Consider the following 20,591-nt stretch of genomic DNA (forward strand, 5'->3'; position numbering starts at 1 on the left):
ATGAGTGACTGAAAGGAAAGTGATGCCAAACCTCTCATAAGTTGAATTTTAGCTCAGCTTGAAGTGTTCAATTCTGGACACTACACTTTAGGAAGGATGTCAAGGCCATGGATAAGGTGTAGAGATTTGTTAGAATGGTATCAGGAATGACAAATCAATTATGTTGCCACCAGATTCATCAGCTTTGCCCCCTACCCTTCTTTTTTCACCATTAGGGAAGAATGGAAGAGGAATGAAGAGGAGGAGATGGGTCAGTGACAGAAACAGTCTTACATCTCATTGCACTGCCAACCCTGTTGACTGGTGCCATGGCGTTCTTTTGCCCACGACGTTTCAGATCTCCAAGAGTAGTTCTTTGCTGCTGAACTGGTTCAGGAACAAAGTCTTCATTTGTTCCTTCAGCTATTGAGGCCACAACCTGCTTAAATACACGGGATTGAAAGTGCCTGAAGAAAACAAAAACACCCAATTAGAACAATGAGGTTTATCAACACACCAGCAAGATGTCTTCCTTTAATTGCGGTCATGGAGATTGTTAAACATGTACTAGGTGTCACTCCTTGGTGTTACTCTATTGCTTGTGGGTAGTCCAGAGTCTGGAACATGGAAACTGGCCAAACAGAAACAGTCATCACATAGGGAAATGGTCTGAATTGGCTACCATGGTCAATTAAAGCCATTTACTGCTGTTTCCAGATTGACAACTGCTGGCTATCCAAAGGGAAAAAAAGCAGCATCAGGAAGTGATTCTATAAATCAGCGCTTCGGGACAGGTCCAGATTGCCTATCCAAAGGGTGTCCTAGAACAAATCTAATTACCTCATTTGAGTAGGCCAGAATAACACACGGTGTCTAAAAATGGATTATTGACCTTCAAACAACATGCAAAATCTCCCCATAATAATAATCTTTATTAGTGTCACAAGTAGGTTTACATTAACACTGCATGAAGTTACTGTGAAAATCCCCTATTCACCACACTCCGGCGCCTGTTTGGGTACACCGAGGGAGAATTCAGAACGTCCAATTCACCTAACAAGCACGTCTTTCGAGATTTCTGGGAAGAAATCGGAGCAGCCAGAGGAAATCCACGCAGACATGGGGAGAACCTGCAGATTCTGCAGACAGGTGACCCAAGCCGGGAATCGAACCCGGGTTCCTGGCGCTGTGAAACAACAGTGCTAATCGCTGTGCTCCCGTGCCACCCTATTTTCTCCTAAAAGCACCAACTCAAGATAGCATATAGTACCTAAACTAAGTGGCTAGGACAGCTACTCTTGGCAGTCCGTTTAAGCAAAGGTATGTCACAGCAGACAAGTCCATGACCACACTTAACATTTCAACCCGAGTAGATAGTGCATTGATTCAATTACTACCCTCCCAGTTTAGCCCACAATGGCCAATGTACCCAGGACATTACACAAAAATATTGCACAGACAATACTTCAATGTGGCGATAAAGTCTGGTCTTCACCTCTACATTTCAAAACTTTCACGTACAAAATTCCAAGATTAAAAGTCAAAACCAAGGGACATACGGAAAACAGTAGCCTCGTCTTAAACAAGAATTCACTCAACCAGCTATTGTTATACCACAACAGATCATTTCTATGTGCAACTTCATATCAGCAACAAAACGGACATCCAGGCAAGGCATTGGATAGATGTCACACCATCAAAACAAAACAATCCCAAACACAAGATTTGCTAGTCACATTCCACAACTGTTACTCTTCCTGAGAGGGTATTGACAAATATTGTTACAGAATAAGCATGGACATGGCACAGTTTTATTTAATACAGATCTTATGGCCATCACAGCAGATATGCAGAACAAAGGCATGTATACTATATAATGCAAGATGGAAGAGGGAAGAGATTTAACGTAATTCAAATAAAGCCCAAATTAAAGGCTTGCAAAACTGGGAAACACATTTGGTTTTTTTTTTAATTTAGAGTAGCCAATTATTTTTCTTTTCCAATTAAGGGGCAATTTAGCTTGGCCAATCCACCTAACCAGCACATCTTTAGGTTGTGGGGGTGAAACCCACGCAGACATGGGAGAATGTGCAAACTCCAAACGGACAGTGGCTCAGGGCGGGATTCGAACCCAGGTCCTCAGCGCAGCAGGGAAACACATTTATTGAACTCAGAATCCAATGCCAAGCCATCGACTAAACAAACCTCAGTATCATGCTCATCCTGTCCTTATAGGCACAACATCAACCATATAACTTCAGGGGAAAAAAAGACAAATTCTGCATCTGATAAGTTTGATTGGATCACGTTATTCAGAAAGCAAGGAGGTTCTTAATAGTTCAATGTGAACTTCGGAACTAACAATCAATTGTCTTACAAACCACACTGAACCCAGAATAGGCGAAACCATGCCAAGATATATTAATGTATCAATATTCTTGCAACATTTGTGTTTACAAACTAATTTATAAATATAAAAAGTCCCTAGTCAAATAAACATTCGATTCAGTGGCAACATGCATCTGACAAGAGTTGGTGCTCCCAGAATTACTTACACTCACTTACACACACACATAACATTATTGTTTAAAAAATGAATTGCATGAGCTGAGGATATGGACAACATTAAGTGTAGCCTCGTTGAGGAGTGCAATTTCTCACTACATGATTAAAAATGCCGCGCAACCCCCCCCCCCCCCCCCCTTCTAACGGTACTTCTGCCACACTCTGGTGCTCTCCACAATCATCCCCAATACCCTCTCCACAGCACCTTCCCATCTTGCAAAACCTGGGGCAGGATTCTCCGTTGGCCGACGCCGAAATCAGGAAAGGAGATTGGGTGGAGAATCGGTTCCGACACTGAAATTGCGGCAGATGCCGATTTGATGGCAAATCGCATGCTCCGTCACCTTGACAGTGGCGTCAATGTGTTCCGGAACGCACATACAGTAGACACCGTTTGCATATTAGTGGGCCCGACCTGGTATTCTCCAGGGCCTCTGCAATTCGATACCTCCGATTGGCAGAGTTTTCGATGGCGTGGTTCACTTGTGCTTTTAAAAAACGTGAAACCGGCGTCGCGGCTGCTGAGGCCGAGAGGGGATACAGAAAGTGTCCAACATCGCCATAGTTTGCTGACTAGAGGCTTCTGACAGGGCCAGAGGGAATAGTGGGGGGATGGCCAGGAGGTGTGCTGTGGGGTCGGGGTGGAGGGATACCATTGCCACAGCTGGCAAGACAGCCATGTAGCTGCGCCCTCTGATAACAGCCCACTTTGAAGCTAGTGTCATGGGTCCTATAAATGTCCCGCCAGGGCACCCCCCTGGGTGCCCTCTGGCCCCAGCCGACCCATCAGCTGTATGGGACCCTCTAGCGCAGCCAATCCCATCTTGATGACAGGGATGAGTGTGTGTGGGGATTGTAATGTGTATGTACGGCTGCAGCTTGTCAGCCTCCTGAATGTCAATCACGGATCCGGCGAATCCCGCACCGTTTTTCATTGAAATCACTGGTCTTCCAAACGGCACCGGTGCTAGCCCCTCAACAGTAGCGGAATCGGTCCAGATGCGGCGCCCGTATTTCTGTCATAGACTTCCGGTTGCAGTGATGCGGTGCTAAGCCGCACGTTCGGTAGCTCCCGCTATTTTCGGTCTTTTGGGCTCTTTTACGGACCCGTAGCGGTGCTGGCTGGACTTTCCCCAGTGTGGGAACACATCCACTGCGCTTATCTGCCGGTGGATGGACTGGACCAGGAGCGGAGCGGTTAAAAAAAATCGGCTTTGGAGCAGGGAAAGGTGCGAGACAGGAGAAACAAGATGGCGGCGGGCGGGGTACCGGCACCGCGGCAGCAGTGGGCGCAGGAGCTGCTTCAGAGAGCTGAAGGCTGAGCTTTTGGAACCGTTTAAGGCCTCACTGGACAAGCTCATGGCGACTCAGAAGGCTCAGCGTGCAGAGATCCGAGAGCTACAGCAAAAGGCCTTGGAGAGCAAGGACGAAATCCTAGGCCTGGCAGTGAAGGTGGAGTCGCACGAGGTGCTCCACAAGAAATGGCAAGCGAGGATGGAGGAGATGGAGAACCGCTCCCATCGGAAGAACTTGCGGATCCTGGGCCTCCCGGAGGGACTGGAAGGTTCGGACTTGGGGGCCTATGTGGCCGTAATGTTGAGCTCGTTAATGGGTGTGGGGTCGTTCCAGGGGTCCTTGGAGCTGGAGGGTGCCCATCGAGTGCTGTTGAGGAAGCCCAAGCCGAACGAGCCGCCTAGGGCTGTGCTGGTCAATTTTCACCACTTCGTTGACCGTGAATGTGTGCTGAGATGGGCGAAGAAGGAGAGGAGCAGCAAGTTGGAGAATGCAGAGATCCGGATTTATCAGGATTGGAGCGCAGAGGTGGCGAAGAGAAGGGCTGGTTTTAATCGGACGAAGGCAGTGCTTCACAAGAAGGGGATGAAGTTTGGCCTGTTACAGCCGGCTCGCCTCTGGGTGACTTATAAAGATCGCCGGCTTTACTTCGATTCCCCGGAGGATGCCTGGGCCTTCGTCCAGGCAGAGAAGTTGGTCTCGAACTGAGGACTGGGGGGCTGGGGACTGATGTACATAGTCCCGAGACCTTGTCCTCCTTGGTATCCCTTTTGTTTTTCTGGTTGTGTTTGTTGATGCCTTTTTGCTTTTTGGGGGCTTTTATTTATTTATTTTGGTGCTTTTTTGTTTTTCCACTGGTGGAGGGCTGGGGAGCTGTTCGCGGGCCCACTGGGTCACGCGCCCTTCTTTTTCCCACGTGTTGGGTCGGGGAGGCGGGGTCTGAGATGGAAGCGCGGGCTTTCTTCCCGCGCTGGAGGCGCAGTGGGCGGGACCGGCACTGGGTGAGGGGAGTGGTGGTTGTGTTGCACCGGGGGGGGGGGGGGGGGGGGGGGGGGGGGGGGGGGGGGGGGGGGGGGGTGAGCAGCAGAAGTCGGCTGACTTACGGATGTGCGATGGAAGAGATTATGCAGCTAGAGGGGCCCTAGCTAAGGGGGGGGGACTGCTGGTGATTGGGGGGCAGGAGGGGTTGGGAGGGGGGGGGGGGTCTGCCACCGTGGGGTACAAGCCTGGGGGGTTTTGCAGGCATGTGGTGAGCCGAGGGAGAGCTATGGCTGACCGGCGCAGAGGGAGGTTGAAGAACCCCCAGATTCGGCTGGTCACATGGAACATAAGGGGGCTGAGTGGACCGGTGAAGCAGTCCCGGGTCTTGCCGCATTTGAAGAGGCTGGGAGCGGACATGGCTATGCTCCAGGAGACGCATCTTAAGGTGGCGGATCAGGTGAGGCTGAGAAGAGGCTGGGCTGGACAGGTATTTCACTCGGGGCTGGATACGAAGAATCGAGGGGTGGCGATTTTAGTTGGTAAAAGCTTGTCGTTTGTGGCGTCGAGTGTGGTGGCGGTTAGCTGTGGCAGATACGTAATGGTGAGTGGTAGGCTTCAAGGGGAGCGGGTGGTTCTGGTTAATGTGTACACCCCCAACTGGGACGATGCGGGCTTCATGCGGCAAATGTTGAGCCGGATTCCGGACCTGGAGACGGGGGGGGGGCTTGATCTTGGGAGGGGATTTTAACACTGTGCTGGACCCAGCTCTGGATCGTTCGAGATCTAAGACAAGCAAGAGGCCGGCGGCGGCCACAGTGCTGAGGGGGCTTATGGATCAGATGGGAGGGGTAGACCCTTGGAGGTTTCTGAGGCCAGGAGGTAGGAAGTTTTCCTATTTCTCCCATGTCCACAAGGCTTATTCCTGGATTGATTTTTTGGTCCTCAGCAGGGCGCCAATCCCGAGAGTGGTGGGGGCGGAGTATTCGGCGATAGTCATATCTGACCACGCTCCGCATTCAGTGGACCTGGTGCTGGGGGAGGGGAAGGATCAGCGCCTGCTGTGGAGGTTAGATGTGGGGCTTCTGTCAGAGGAGGAAGTATGTGGGCGGGTCTGTACGTGCATAGAGGGGTATTTGGAAGCTAATGACAATGGGGAGGTGCAAGTTGGGGTGGTCTGGGAAGCGTTGAAGGCGGTGGTTAGAGGGGAGCTGATATCTATTAGGGTGCACAGGGAGAGGGAGGGTTGAGAGGGAGAGGTTGGTGGAAGAAATGGTAAGGGTGGACAGGGGTTATGCGGATGTCCCGGAAGAGGGGCTTTTGAGGAAGCGCCGTAGTCTCCAAGCGGAGTTCGATATACTGACCACCTGGAAGGCGGAGGCGCAGTGGAGGAGGGCGGAGGGGGCGGTATATGAGTACGGGGAGAAGGCAAGTCGGATGCTGGCCCACCAGCTCCGGAAGCGGGAGGCAGCGAGAGAGATAGGGGGAGGCAGCGAGAGAGATAGGGGGAGGCAGCGAGAGAGATAGGGGGAGTCAGATATGTAGGAGGGAACGTGGTGCGGAGTGCTAGGGACATTAATGGGGTGTTCAGGTCCCCCCACCCCCTCGGTCCCCCCACCCCTCCTTCCACCCCCCCCTCCCCCCCCCCCCCCCCATCACAGAACTACTTTTGCTTTTTTCCTCAACCCTTCCCTCTTACTAGTTTAAAACGGATTACAATCTTTAAATATATTCCCAGTTCTGATGAAATATTAACTGTTTCTCTCCTCACACATGCTTCCTGCCCTGTTGTGCATCCACTGTATTTATTATATGACAGAAGACTATGTATGTTGTAAAATGTGTGACTGCAGGTAAAATATACAAACTCTATTTTTGGTGTGCAATCACTGTTGTGAAATGCAGCAGCCAATCTGTACAAGCAAGGTTCCATAAACAGTAATGAAATAAATTCACAGATAATGTTTTGGTGATGGCAGTACGGTCAAATATCGGCACTGGGTAGACATCCCTACTCTTCTTTGAAATATTACCATGGGATTTTTATATTGAGGAACAAGGCTTGGTATAACTTTTACCCAAAAGAGAACACCTCCAGCGCCGCACTCCCTCAGTTTTTACTGCAATCAAAACCTAGATTGTGTGTTCAAGTCTAAGAAGTGGGTAGCAAACGAGCCACAATTAACGCTCAAGCATTGGATAGAGCGTATAAACTGGAAAAGTTCTACAGATCCCATATACTATGTTAAAATGTACAAGTTTGTAAATAGGTTAATCTGTCCATTCAATCTTGTAACCAGCAAATCTGCCCAAATGATGGTCAAAAATAATGGTCTTGAGCCTGCATAGACATAGGATAGTTACCTCAGATGGTGCTGCAGTTTTTCAAGTGGTTCAGCCTGGAGCTGAATCCCTTCTTGCAAGACGGCTTCTGCCTTTCTATTACTCCCTAGGAGCTCATACCGTTCAGCCCAGGCAATGTAGAGAGCAGCATGTGTCACACCAATTCCTTTGCTCTTTAAGAAGTCAAAGATTTCCAGTGGGTCAGCACAGTAGTCAGCCTGGAAAGGATTAGTATTGTTTGTAAGTACTAGGGAAATTAGCAGTCTTGGAATAGAAGACCAACTCTCTTGCAGTGAATTAATAGCTGAACCAACTGTCCTGGCGAGGCAACGCACTGCTTCTTGCAAAAATCACCTGCATGGCAGCAAATCAGCACTCCAACCAATTAAACCATTGTAAAGCGAGGTTATGAGGATTGCACACAATTCTCTTTTTTGCAATATCTTTATTAATTTTTTTACATTTTATACATCAATAAAACACATCCACCCCAAACAGAACTGAATTAGTAGAAAAGGAAACACCCACAACACCCCCTGTACCAACCCTCCCCCCCCCCCCTCCCTCCCCCCCCCCCCCCCCCCCCCCCCCCCCCAAAACGGGTGCCATCTTTTAATGAACCCCTCGGTCGCTCCTCTCAAGGTGAACTCAACTTTATCAAGGTGCAGGAATTCCATTAAGGGTGAAGAAGCGGACCTCCTTCCCAACAGCACCCGCCTGCGTGCGACCAGTGAGGCAAAGGCGAAAACATCCATCCCCGGACTAGTCTGCAGCTCTGACACTCCAAATATGGCCCCCAGGGGATTGGCTCTAAATCCATTCGCAAAATTGCCGACATGGTGCTGAAAAACGAGCCCCAAAACCTCCCAGCTCCGGGCAAGACCAGAACATGTGAGCATGATCGGCCGGGCCCATTGCACACCGTTCACACTTGTCCTCCACTCCCTCAAACAACTGGCTCATCCTCAACATCGTTAAATGTACCCTATATGCCTTTAATTGAATCAATCCTAATCTCTCAAGTCGTGGCATTCACCCTGCGCAACACTTCACACCACATCCTCACCTCCAGTGCCATTCCCAAATCCTCCTCCCACATAGCCCTAACCATATCTTCCTCCAGAATGCTCCCGTAAATCCCTGAGGTAACCCGCTCCTCCACACCACTGACAGCACTCTGTCTAACAGCGAAGAGGGCGGCATCACCGGGAACGCTGAAAGATCTTCCTTGCAAAATCCCACACCTGCATATACCGGAAAGTTTTGATCCATGGGATCCCATACTTCCCAATCAACTCCTCTAAACATGTGATTCACCTTTCCAGAAACAAATCCCTCCTTTCTAATCCTACCACCCCTTGTCCTTCCGGCCCGGAACCTAGCATCTAATCTAGCCAGTTCAAACAGGTGATTTGCACATTTTTGACACCGTTCCCAACTTAAAATGTTGCCAAAATTGCCTCGAAATCTTCAGAGTCGCTACCACCACAAGATTGCCCAAGTACTTCCCTGGGGAAAATGGGAATGGAGCCGTCACCAGTGCCTGCAACCTCAACATCTTACATGAAGCAAACAATTCTTAGTTATGATCATTCGCTCCATTTCAACATTTTGTCCATGATATTTGACTATATGACCAGACCATTTTTTAAAATATAATTTTTGGAGGGATTGATGTATTATGGATATTACACCAAGGGCATAATCAACTTTAGGAAAGATATCACAGTGGCTTAAGGCAAGATTCTACAATGGCTTAAAGAAGTAAGTGCCAGGATTCGCATTCCTCAAATTGATGAGTAGTGAAATTCTGATTAATCTTCAAGGAAAAATAGCGGAGGACTATTTATTGTGTATTTTCATAAGTGAAGAAAGTAATTTAACAAGCACTGGAAGACTGCTGGTATTCATTCATAATTCAGCACAAGTCACTGCCATCATGAGGTGAGGAAATGAGAGAAAATTAAAAAATTATGGAAAAAGCGAACTCAAAGTCTAATTGAATAAATTAATTTGATTATTGGATTAAAATGGGCCAGAGATTCAAAAAGCACAGGACTGTAATGAGTATCTACCATTTATTGAACAAAGCACACTTACAAATTTTAACCAATGACCAAGGTACCGCAGGTCACTGTAATATCTCTCATCCTTTAGGAAAAGTTTCAAATCCCTCTCCAATAGAGCTGAGTGATTACTATCTGTTCCACCATGTGGAAACATCTGTTCTGTCCATTTGATGTATCTGTTCAAAACAAAAAAAGCCAACAGTATTTTGTTAATGTAATAGACACATAGCTTTATGCTGTCAACACTCGAACAGCCAACTCAGCTAGTTGCATTAGATTGTGGATCACAAATTTACACAATGGTATACAAAATGTCTTTGTACTATATAATAATGAATAACCGAATCATACATGGGCAAGGAAACTTCCTGCTAATTACCATGTTCCGGCCACCATCAGCTGATGAATCAGTACTCCATATGGAGGAGGCACTAAGGGTGGCAAGGGCGCAGAATGCGCTGTGGGTGGAGGACTTCAATGTCCATCACCAAGAGTGGCTCTGTAGTACCACCACAGACCGAGCTAGCCAGGTCCTAAAGGACATAGCTGCTAGACTGGGACTGCAACAGGTGGTGAGGGAATCAACAAGAGGGAAAACATACTTGACCTCATCCTCACCAATCTGCCTACTGCAGATGCATCTGTCCATGACAGTATCGGTAGAAGTGGCGATTGCATAGTCCCTGTGGAGACAAAGTCCCATTTTCACATTGACGATATCTTCCATCATGTTGTGTGGCACTACCACTGTGCTAAATGAATAGACTTCGAACAGATCTAGCAACAAGGCTGGGTATCCATTAGGCACTGTGGGCCATCAACAACAGAAGAATTGCACACAACCACAATCTGTAACCTCTTGGCCTGGCATATCCTCCACTATACCATTACCACCAAGCCAGGGGATAACCCTGGTTCAATGAAGAGTGCAGGAGAACATGCCAGGAGCAACATCAGGCATACTGAAAAGTGAGGTGTCGACCTGGTGACGCTATAACACAGGACTACCTGTGTGCCAAACAGCATAAGCAGCAAGTAATAGACAGAGCAAAGCGATTCCACAACAAACACATCAGGTCTAAACTCTGTCATCCTGTCACATCCAGCTGTGAATGGTGGACAATTAAACTCACTGGAGGAGGAGGCTCCACAAATATCCCCATCCACAATTATGTGCATAAGACAAGGCTGAGGCATTCGCAACAATCTTCAGGCAGAAGTGTTGAGTGGATGATCCATCTCGGACACCTCCAGAGGTCCCCAGCATCAGGGATGACAGTCTTGGCCAATACGATTCACTCCACGTGATATCAAGAAACGGCTAAAGGCACTGGATACTGCAACGGCCATGGGCCCTGACAATATCCCGGCAATAGTACAGAAGGCTTGCGCTACAGAACTTGCTGCACCTCCAGCCAAGCTGTTCCAGTACAGTTACAAAACTGGCATCTACCCGGAAATGTGGAAAATTGCCTGGTTGTGTCCTGTACAAAAAATGGGACAAATCCAACCCATCCAATTACCGCCCTATCAATCTACTCTCCATTATCAGCAAAGTGATGGAAGGGGTAATCAACGGTGCTATCAAGCGATAACTCAGCAATAACCTGCTCACTGAGGCTCAGTTTGGGTTCCGCCAAGGTCACTCAGCACCTGTCCTCATTACAGCCTTGGCTCAAACATGGACAAAAGAGCTTAATAGCATTCCAAATCTAATATATCAGTAAACTTTGAAATTATGCTCGGTCTACTCAAGTCCAGGTAATTAACATACATTGACAAAAAGCAGCAGCTGTTGCAATATGAACCTTTTGGAACATCATTCTATATAACCCTCTAGTCTGGAAAAAAAACCTGCCCACCACTTCTGTGATTTCTGCTCCTTTACCAATTTTGTATCCGCACTGCCCCGATCCCTTGAATTCCATGGGGCTTGAATTGTGCCAACTATTATGTTGTACTTTGCCAAATGTTTCTTGAAAATCCACATATGCAACATTAACCCTCTGCCATATTCCAAAGAATTCAAATTAGCCACTTATCCTTCAACAAATCATGCTAATTTTCATTTTAGTTCTTACTATTCCAACTGACGAATTAGTATCTAAAGATTTTCCCCACACTCAATGTTAATTTAATTAGCCTACGTTCACTGGGTTTATCCCTCACTTTTTGAACGAGGGTCTAAGAACCAGGGGCTGGTTTAGCCCAGTAGGTTAAACAGCTGGCTTGCAATGCAGAACAATGCCAGCAGCATGCGTTCAATTCCCGTACCAGCCTCCCCGAACAGGCACCGGAATGCTTTGTTGCTTTTCACAGTAACTTCATTGAAGCCTACTTGTGACAATAAACAATTATTATACTGTGCAGAGTCTGCACATTCTCCCCGTGTGTGCGTGGGTTTCCTTCGGTTTCCTCCCACAGTCCAAAGATGTGCAGGTTAGGTGGATTGGCCACGCTAAATTGCCCTTAGTGTCCAAAATTTCCCTTAGTGTTGGGTGGGGTTACTGGGTTATGGGGATAGGGTGGAGGTGTGGACCTTGGGTAGGGTGCGCTTTCCAAGAGCCGGTGCAGACTCGAGGGGCCGAATGGCCTCCTTCTGCACTGTAACTTCTGTGAAAGATGTGAAATCCCCATTTCAAAGGAGATGGGAAGATTCTGACCAAGTCTCCTCAACTATGACCTGACATCCCACAATAATGTGAGATACATCACATCCGTGCTGCTTGACTGTTATAGAGTATTTCCAATCTTTTAAGTGCTTCCTCTTCATCAATTTTTAAATCTCATCCAATATTGGTATAACTCCTCCTTTACTGCCACTTGCTTTGGTCTTCTGGAGAACAGGATACTGTCAAAGCATTTATTACTTGTAGATGCAGAACATATGGCTGAAGAAGTGTTCTTTTTGTCCTTAATTAGTCCCACTCATGAACAATGTGTTTTTATTAACCACTCAAGACTTGTATTCACTTTAATCAGCTAAAGGGATGGAGTTTAAGACTAGGGAGGTTATGCTGCAATTGTATAAGGTGTTAGTGAGGCCACATCTGGAGTATTGTGTTCAGTTTTGGTCTCCTTACTTGAGAAAGGATGCACTGGCACTGGAGGGTGTGCAGAGGAGATTCACTAGGTTAATCCCAGAGCTGAAGGGGTTGGATTACGAGGAGAGGTTGCGTAGACTGGAACTGTACTCGTTGGAATTTAGAAGGACGAGGGGGGATCTTATAGAAACATATAAAATTATGAAGGGAATAGATAGGATAGATGCAGGCAGGTTGTTTCCACTGGCTGGTGAAAGCAGAACTAGGGGGCATAGCCTCAAAATAAGAGGAAGTAGATTTAGGACTGAGTTTAGGAGGAACTTCTTCACCCAAAGGGTTGTGAATCTATGGAATTCCTTGCCCAGTGAAGCAGTAGAGGCTCCTTCATTAAATGTTTTTAAGATAAAGATAGATAGTTTTTTGAAGAATAAAGGGATTAAGGGTTATGGTATTCAGGCCGGAAAGTGGAGCTGAGTCCACAAAAGATCAGCCATGATCTCATTGAATAGCGGAGCAGGCTCGAGGGGCCAGATGGCCTACTCCTGCTCCTAGTTCTTATGCTCTTGTGTTATGACCCTCAGGATTGGCATAAACCTTTTTTGCTTCCTTTTGATTTTGACCTTCAGTCAACTAGAGATGCAACTGTTGATGTCCTTTCTTCTCCCCCTCATGGAATTGTGTATATTTTGTGCACATACCATCACCTCCGTGAAAGTCTCACATTGTTTTCTATTCTCCAAATGTTTCCCACTGAAGTATGTTGCATTTCATTCCCCAGAATAATCTTAGGAACCAGTTTTGGAGGTCAGTTCGATTGGCTAACTGGCAACAGTGTTCTGCCCCACCCCCAAGAGAGAACCTGCCAGAAGCCTCTAGATCCTCAAAAGGAAATGTTATCCCCGAATTAGTTTTCCACTCTGCTGCTGGTTGCCAGCTGTCCCTGCGAGTCTGCAGTGAAGATCATTACAAGATGAAGGAAAAGAAAGTCCCAAACTGAAAGCCTAGCCGTAAGAAAATAACTGGAAGACATCCATCTGAATCAAAGATCCTGATCCTCTTTTAAAAATCATAATATCTTTACCTCTCAAACATCCTTTTCCCCTCGGTGTTGTTTGTCTATCTGTATAGAGTGGGGGTGGGGGGGGGGGGGGGGGTGGGGGGGGTTAAAGAGCGAGCGTTGGGAGTTGGATAGTCGATAGCCAGGTGTTTTTTACTGTTAATAATAAAATGTTACTTTAAATTTGACAAACCTGGTGACTATAGTTAATTTTAACTCCACCAAAGCCATGGGTATTAATGTAAAATCTAATTTCACCTGTGTTGCGACTCAGTCAAGTGGCATTGGTCGCACACTAGCCCAGGGTGTCGTAACAAACCAAACATGTTATTTTTGACTTCAGAACTATCTCAAACTATAGTGCCCAGAATAGAGTACCCAATTCTTTTTTTTTCCCCAATTAAGGGACAATTTAGTATGGCCAATCCACTTACTCTGCACATGTTTGTGTTATGGGGGTGAGACCCATGCAGATACAGGGAGAATAGGCAAACTCCCTATGGACAGAAACGCAGGGCCAGATCGAGCCTGGGTCCTTGGTTCCACAAGGCGGCAGTACTAACCACTGTGCCACCGTGCCGCCCGTTTCATTTCAATTATGTTGTAGTTACCTATTCTTCCCTTATCGAGCCTTACCTGTTATTGCCACTAAATCATAGTCCCATGTGGCAACTTGCACTGCATCTCACCATCCCCATCCATCACACTACAAGCATTTATTAAAAGCACTCTAAATACATCTTGAACTGCCTTGCATTTTCCCTATCTGATCCCTCTGAAGTGCTTTATTCTGCTACTATTTGTCTCTCCTCGTCCTCTGTGCTTCTCGATTTTTGCTGTTTTACACCGATGCCTTTCCCACCACCCAATGAGTTTAAGTCCTCCCCACTAGGGAAGCTAGGGAAGAGATTGCTGAGCCTTTGGTTTTGATCTTTAAGTCATCTTTGTCTACAGGAATAGTGCCAGAGGACTGGAGGATAGCAAATGTTGGCCCCTTGTTCAAGAAGGAGAGTAGAGATAACCCCGGTAACTATAGATCAGTGAGCCTTACTTCTGTTGTGGGAAAAGTCTTAGAAAGGTTTATAAGAGATAGGATGTATAATCATCTGGAAAGGAATAATTTGATTAGAGATAGTCAACATGGTTTTGTGAAGGGTAGGTCATGCCTCACAAACCTCCGAGTTCTTCGAGAAGGTGACCAAACAGGTGGATGAGGGTAAAGTAGTTGATGTGGTGTATATGGATTTCAGTAAAGCGTTTGATAAGGTTCCCCACGGTAGGCTATTGCAGAAAATACAGAGGCATGGAATTCAGGGTGATTTAGCAGTTTGGATCAGAAATTGGCTAGCTGATAGAAGACAAAGGGTGGTGGTTGATGGGAAATGTTCTGACTGGTGTCCAGTTACTAGTGGTGTACCACTAGGATCTGTTTTGGGGCCACTGCTGTTTGTCATTTTTATAAATGACCTGGAGGAGGGCGCAGAAAGATGGGTGAGTAAATTTGCAGATGACACTAAAGTCGGTGGAGTTGTGGACAGTGTAGAAGGATGTTACAAATTACAGAGGGACATAGATAAGCTGCAGAGCTGGCTGACAGGTGGCAAATGGAGTTTAATGCAGAAAAGTGTGAGATGATTCATTTTGGAAGGAATAACAGGAAGACAGAGTACTGGGCTAATGGTAAGATTCTTGGTAGTGTGGACGAGCAGAGAGATCTCGGTGTCCATGTCCATAGATCACTGAAAGTTGCTACCCAGGTTGAGAGGGTTGTTAAGAAGGCGTACGGTGTGTTAGCTTTTATTGGTAGAGGAATTGAGTTTCGGAGCCATGAGGTCATGTTGTACAGAGTTGTACAAAACTCTGGTGCGGCCGCATTTGGAGTATTGCATGCAGTTCTGGTCGCCACATTATAGGAAGGATGTGGAAGCATTGGAAAGGGTACAGAAGAGATTTACAAGGATGTTGCCTGGTATGGAGGGAAGATCATATGAGGAAAGGCTGAAGGACTTGAGGCTGTTTTCATTAGAGAGAAGGTCAAGAGGTGACTTAATTGAGGCATACAGGATGATCAGAGGATTAGATAGGGTGGACATTGAGAGCCTTTTTTCCTCGGATGGTGATGTCCAGCACGAGGGGACATAGTTTTAAATTGAGGGGAGATAGATATAGGACAGATGTCAGAGGTAGGTTCTTTACTCAGAGAGTAGTAAGGGCGTGGAATGCCCTGCCTGCAACTGTAGTGGACTCGCCAACACTAAACGCATTCAAATGGTCATTGGATAGGCATATGGACGATAAGGGAATAGTGTAGAGGGACTTTAGAGGGGTTTCACAGGACGGTGCAACATCGAGGGCCGAAGGGCCTGTACTGCACTGTAATGTTCACTTGTTAACTCCACTTCCTCAAAACACAATGGTCTCAGCCGTGTTAAGGTGCACCTATCCATGTTAAACAGCTTTGTTATGTCTCAGAACTAATCCTATTGACCCAGAAAACTGAAGCCCTCCCTCCTGCACCATTTTTCCAGCTACATATGCAGCAGCAAGTTATCCATTGGATTTTGGCACAACATCTATTTATTTATTTCTTAAACGTCCTTCGGGGAATGAAAGGCAATAGATTAAAAATGTAATCGCTTACCTGTCCCACACATCCAGAGGATCATTACCAGAATAAAATCGGATTTCTGCCTCAAAAGCCCTGAAATAAAAATTTACGGACATCAACTATAATGAACAATGACAGACATCTACATGTGATGACATTATTCATTTAAATGTTCCTACAAATCAGATAATCCACACGAAAAATTGTACAAGACTTCTAAAAATGTGTCTAATGAGCCAGGGAAAAACATTGCCTGCCTGCTCTCTCTCTTTCCATGGCGAGCTGCAGAGCAATCCAGTGCCATTTTAATACAGCCTACGAGTCATCATTACCAAAAAAGTCAACCTGCACCCATTATTTAGGACAAGGGTAGCAGCAACATAGAAACACACAAGACCCAAAGACATAGGAACAGAAGTAGGCCATTTAGCTCTTCGGGTGTGCCCCACCATTCAACGAGATCATGACTGATTTGATGTACGAATCTTCAATTCCACTTTCCTACCTTATCCCCATAAGAAATTCCTCCTCATCGCTGTCTTAAATGGGGAGCTCCTTACTTTGAAACTATGCTCTCTGGACCTAGACTCTCCTACAAGAGGCAACATCCTCTCAGCTTCTCCCCTGTAAATCCTAGATGGCTCAATAAAGTCACATCACATTCTTCTAAACTCCAACCTCTCACAAAAGTCCCTCCATACATGGGATCAACGAAGTGAACTTTCTCTGGATCGCCTCCAATGCCAGTATACCGTTTCTTAGATAAGGGGACCAAAACGATTCACAGTGTTCTAAGTGTGGTCTAACTAGTGCATTGTATAGTTTTAGTAAGACTTGAGCAATTATACTCAATAGCTTGTTATTTAGCTCCTTTATTCTTCCTACCAAAGTGCATGACTTCACATTTTCTTATATTATACACCATCTGCTAAGTTTTTTGCCCATTGAAATAACCTGCCTTATCCCTCTATGGGCTATGTCATCCTCACTACTTGCCTTCCCACCTATTTTTGTATCATCTGCAAACTTGGCAATAATACATTAACTTCCCTCGTCGAAGTCATTAGCATATATTGTAAATAATTGTGGCCCCATCTGATCCTTGTGGCACTAGTTACAGATTGCCATCCTGAAAATGCTCCTTATATCCCAAATTTGTCTTATCAATTAGCCAATCCTTTATTCTAATATACTACCCCAATACCCTGGGCACTTATCTCATTAAGTAGCCTTGTGTGCAGTACTTAATTTAACACTTTTTGGAAATCCAAATATATTACATGTTTCCCTTTATCCCTGCTTGTCATCACCTATTTCTCTAGAGATACTGTATTTATTTCATTCCCCCTTAGCCGCTTGTTTAATTAATTTTGGATTGGTATTAGTGTCTTCTACAGTGAAGACTGATGTAAAGTATTTATTTAACTCCTCTGCCATTTCCTGGTTCCCGGTTATTATTTTCCTAGTCTCATTCACTCAGGATCCTCTTATTCACTTTGGCCTCTTCTTTATGGTCAGCTTTTAGAACATAAGAACATAAGAACTAGGAGCAGGAGTAGGCCATCTGGCCCCTCGAGCCTGCTCCGCCATTCAATTAGATCATGGCTGATCTTTTGTGGACTCAGCTCCACTTTCCGGCCCGAACACCATAACCCTTAATCCCTTTATTCTTCAAAAAACTATCTATCTTTACCTTAAAAACATGTAATGAAGGAGCCTCAACTGCTTCACTGGGCAAGGAATTCCATAGATTCACAACCCTTTGGGTGAAGAAGTTCCTCCTAAACTCAGTCCTAAATCTACTTCCCCTTATTTTGAGGCTATGTCCCCTAGTTCTGCTGTCACCCGCCAGTGGAAACAACCTGCTCGCATCTATCCTATCTATTCCCTTCATAATTTTGTTGGTTTTTAAAACTTTCCCAATCCTCTGGTTTGGCAATCGTTGCCATATTATATGTACTTTAGTTCACTTTAATACTATCTTTAACTTCCCTGGTTAACTTTGCTTCCTAGAATCCTCCTTCATCACTGGGATACACCTTTGTTGTGAGTGAGGAATTATTTTGATAAAAGTCTGCCATCGCTGATCAACTGCCTTTTCTGCTAAACTCCTTTACCAGTCCACTCCAGCCAACTCTGTGCACATTATTAAGTAATTATCCTTATTTAAGTTTAGCACAGGTGCTTCTGATGCAACTTTCTCACTCTCAAACTGAATGCTAAATTCTACATTATGGTCACTGCTTCCTAATGGATATAATCCCGACAGTGCATAAGGAGATCATTCGGTCCATCAAGTCTGCCCACCGACCCGCTAAAAGAGCACCCTCTACCTACACCCACTACTCCACCCTATCCCTGTAACCCCACCTAACCTTTTGACTCCAAGGGACAATTTAGAATGACCAATCTATCTAATCTGCGCATCTTTGGACTGTGGAAGGAAAGCAGAACACCCGGAGGAAATCCATGCAGACATGGGGAGAACGTACAAACTCCACACAGACAGTGACCCAAGCCGAAATTGAACTGGGTTCCTGGCATTGTGAGGCAGCAGTGTTGACCACTGTGCCACCCAGTCCTTTCATTTAGAATTTTGTGGATTGTCACAGCTGTCAAAATCTGATCAAAGTTTTCAGAGCAGTGAGATGAAAGGTCTGGTAACTAAAATACGTTTCTGGAAGGAATAAAACGTTACTTCAATTTTAGATTAGCCATGCCTTTTATTTCTAAATAATGGGCAATTTTGTGTGGCCAATCTACTAAACCGGCACATCTTTGGGTTGTGGGGTTGAGACCCACACAAACACGGGGAAAATGCACAAACTCCACATGGACAGTGACCCGGGGCCGGAATCGAACCGTGGTCCCCGACTCCGTGAGGCAGCAGTGCTAACCACTGCGCCGCCCCAGAAATAAAACTTTAATGGATGACTAATGCTCGACACTCCAAAACTCAAATAAACTGTCAAGTGGTCACACCCGCTCCTTGGGGCCCCAACTGCAGTCCACTCCTTGTGGCCCAGCCGCTCGTCGACTCACTGCAGCGTACCTCTCGTGGCCCTGTCACTTCTGGACTCGGGACACCTTCGACTCACTGCAGGCTGCTGCTCCTCGACTCGTTGCAGCCTGCCACTCCAACCTGTGCACGAGACTTCTGACTCCATCCCCAGAAGATGCTGCTCTCTCCCTCAAAGGGGCCCACAGGGGCTGAACAACTTCTCTCCCCGGTGCTCTCCCATGCCATCATCTCTCAGTCCAGTCGGGAGACAGAGTGACTTCCTTTGCAACACACTTAATTTTTTCTTTTAAAAAGTGTTCTTTTTTCAGCATTCTAGTTACAGAGCATCACCAGGCATGGAAAAATCTCAAGGAAGAGCTCTGTAATTATAATAACTTTGAGGTACCATAACATGGCCAGCGAAAGCACACTACTGAGAGCTCTTTACTTGTTAAGGCCTTGTGCCACAAATATTCAAATATAGCTTGCACCCCGCTATCACACTTATACTGAAAAGCAAACAACAGTGATTTCCCCTCTCACATGGCTGCCAATTCACCCACAAAAATAAGTCAAACAGCATTACTTACAGTTTCTGCTCTTGAATACTGATCTGACTTGGGCCTTCATGCTGTGCAAGTACATTCCGAAGTGTACTCACGTCCCGGCCTTGTTTCAAAGGTTGCACATTCTCTTTACTCAGCTCCCAATCTGCCTCTGCCATTTTGCTAGGTTAGGCAACCTTCACAAGCAGATCCCTGCAACTGAAGAAATGCAGTTTATTCAATAATAATCTTTATTAGTGTCACAAGTAAGCTTACATTAACTGCAATGAAGTTACTGGGAAAAGCTCCTAGTTGCCACACTACGGCACCTGTACAGGTACACTGAGGGACAATTCAGAGTGTTCAATTCACCTAACAAGCACGTCTTCCGGGACTTGTGGGAGGAAACTGGAGCACTCTGAGGAAACCCACGCAGACATGGGGAGAATGTGCAGACTCCACGCAGACAGTGCCCCAAGCCGGGAGCCGAACCTGGGATCCTAGCGATGTGAAGCAACTGTGATAACCACTGTGCTACCGGGCTGCCCATCATAAGAATTGCCATAGTCCTGAACAACCATAGGCTGCTTCCCCTTTGAGGGAGAGAGATGGTGGGGTGCGGGGCTAGAGGACTCCCTAACAGGTGAGATTGGGGGTGGGGTCACGTTGGGGGCTGGAGTGGAGTAATCAGGGTGCCATTTAAAATGCCGTTTCAATCTCTTCCTGCACTGGAGAGCGGAGCGCCTAAGGAGTGGAGTCTCAGCGAGGTGTTCACCAATGGGGCCTCTCCCCCCTGTCATAATACCCACTTATGTATATAAGGAGATACAGACAGGCGGTGATTGACACACAGGATAACCAATGAACACACACGACAGAACAAACAATCACCAGACAGGACACCACCACTATAAAGCCCACAGGGCATTAAGGCTCTCCCTCTCTCACAGGACACAGCACTGAGATAGTTAGAGTGCACAGGCCAGTGAGCATCATCACCATGTGGTAGAGAGCTAGTCTGGTCAAACCAGTAGGAGGTTATCAGTTAGATTAAGAGAGTGTCAACCCACAGCAGATTATGTACAGCAATCAGCAAGTTCAATAAAACA

The 20,591-nt window shown here is 46.3% G+C and overlaps 1 protein-coding gene across 1 annotated transcript in view; it reads right to left on the minus strand.

Moving 5' to 3' along the window:
- bub1bb (BUB1 mitotic checkpoint serine/threonine kinase Bb) overlaps positions 1 to 19,703 on the minus strand; it is a 132,640-nt gene extending 112,937 nt beyond the window's left edge. Inside the window, exons 1-5 of the mRNA XM_038784090.1 lie at positions 19,528 to 19,703; positions 15,970 to 16,029; positions 9,259 to 9,403; positions 7,180 to 7,376; positions 274 to 446 (exon numbers count right to left, since the gene is read on the minus strand). Coding sequence (XP_038640018.1) covers positions 274 to 446; positions 7,180 to 7,376; positions 9,259 to 9,403; positions 15,970 to 16,029; positions 19,528 to 19,661 — 709 coding nt within the window. The 5' untranslated portion in view covers positions 19,662 to 19,703. The remainder of the gene's footprint in view (positions 1 to 273; positions 447 to 7,179; positions 7,377 to 9,258; positions 9,404 to 15,969; positions 16,030 to 19,527) is intronic.
- Between the last annotated feature and the right edge of the window lie 888 nt (positions 19,704 to 20,591).

This window comes from Scyliorhinus canicula, chromosome 2 (assembly GCF_902713615.1).
Source record: "Scyliorhinus canicula chromosome 2, sScyCan1.1, whole genome shotgun sequence".
Taxonomy (NCBI): Eukaryota; Metazoa; Chordata; class Chondrichthyes; order Carcharhiniformes; family Scyliorhinidae; genus Scyliorhinus; species Scyliorhinus canicula.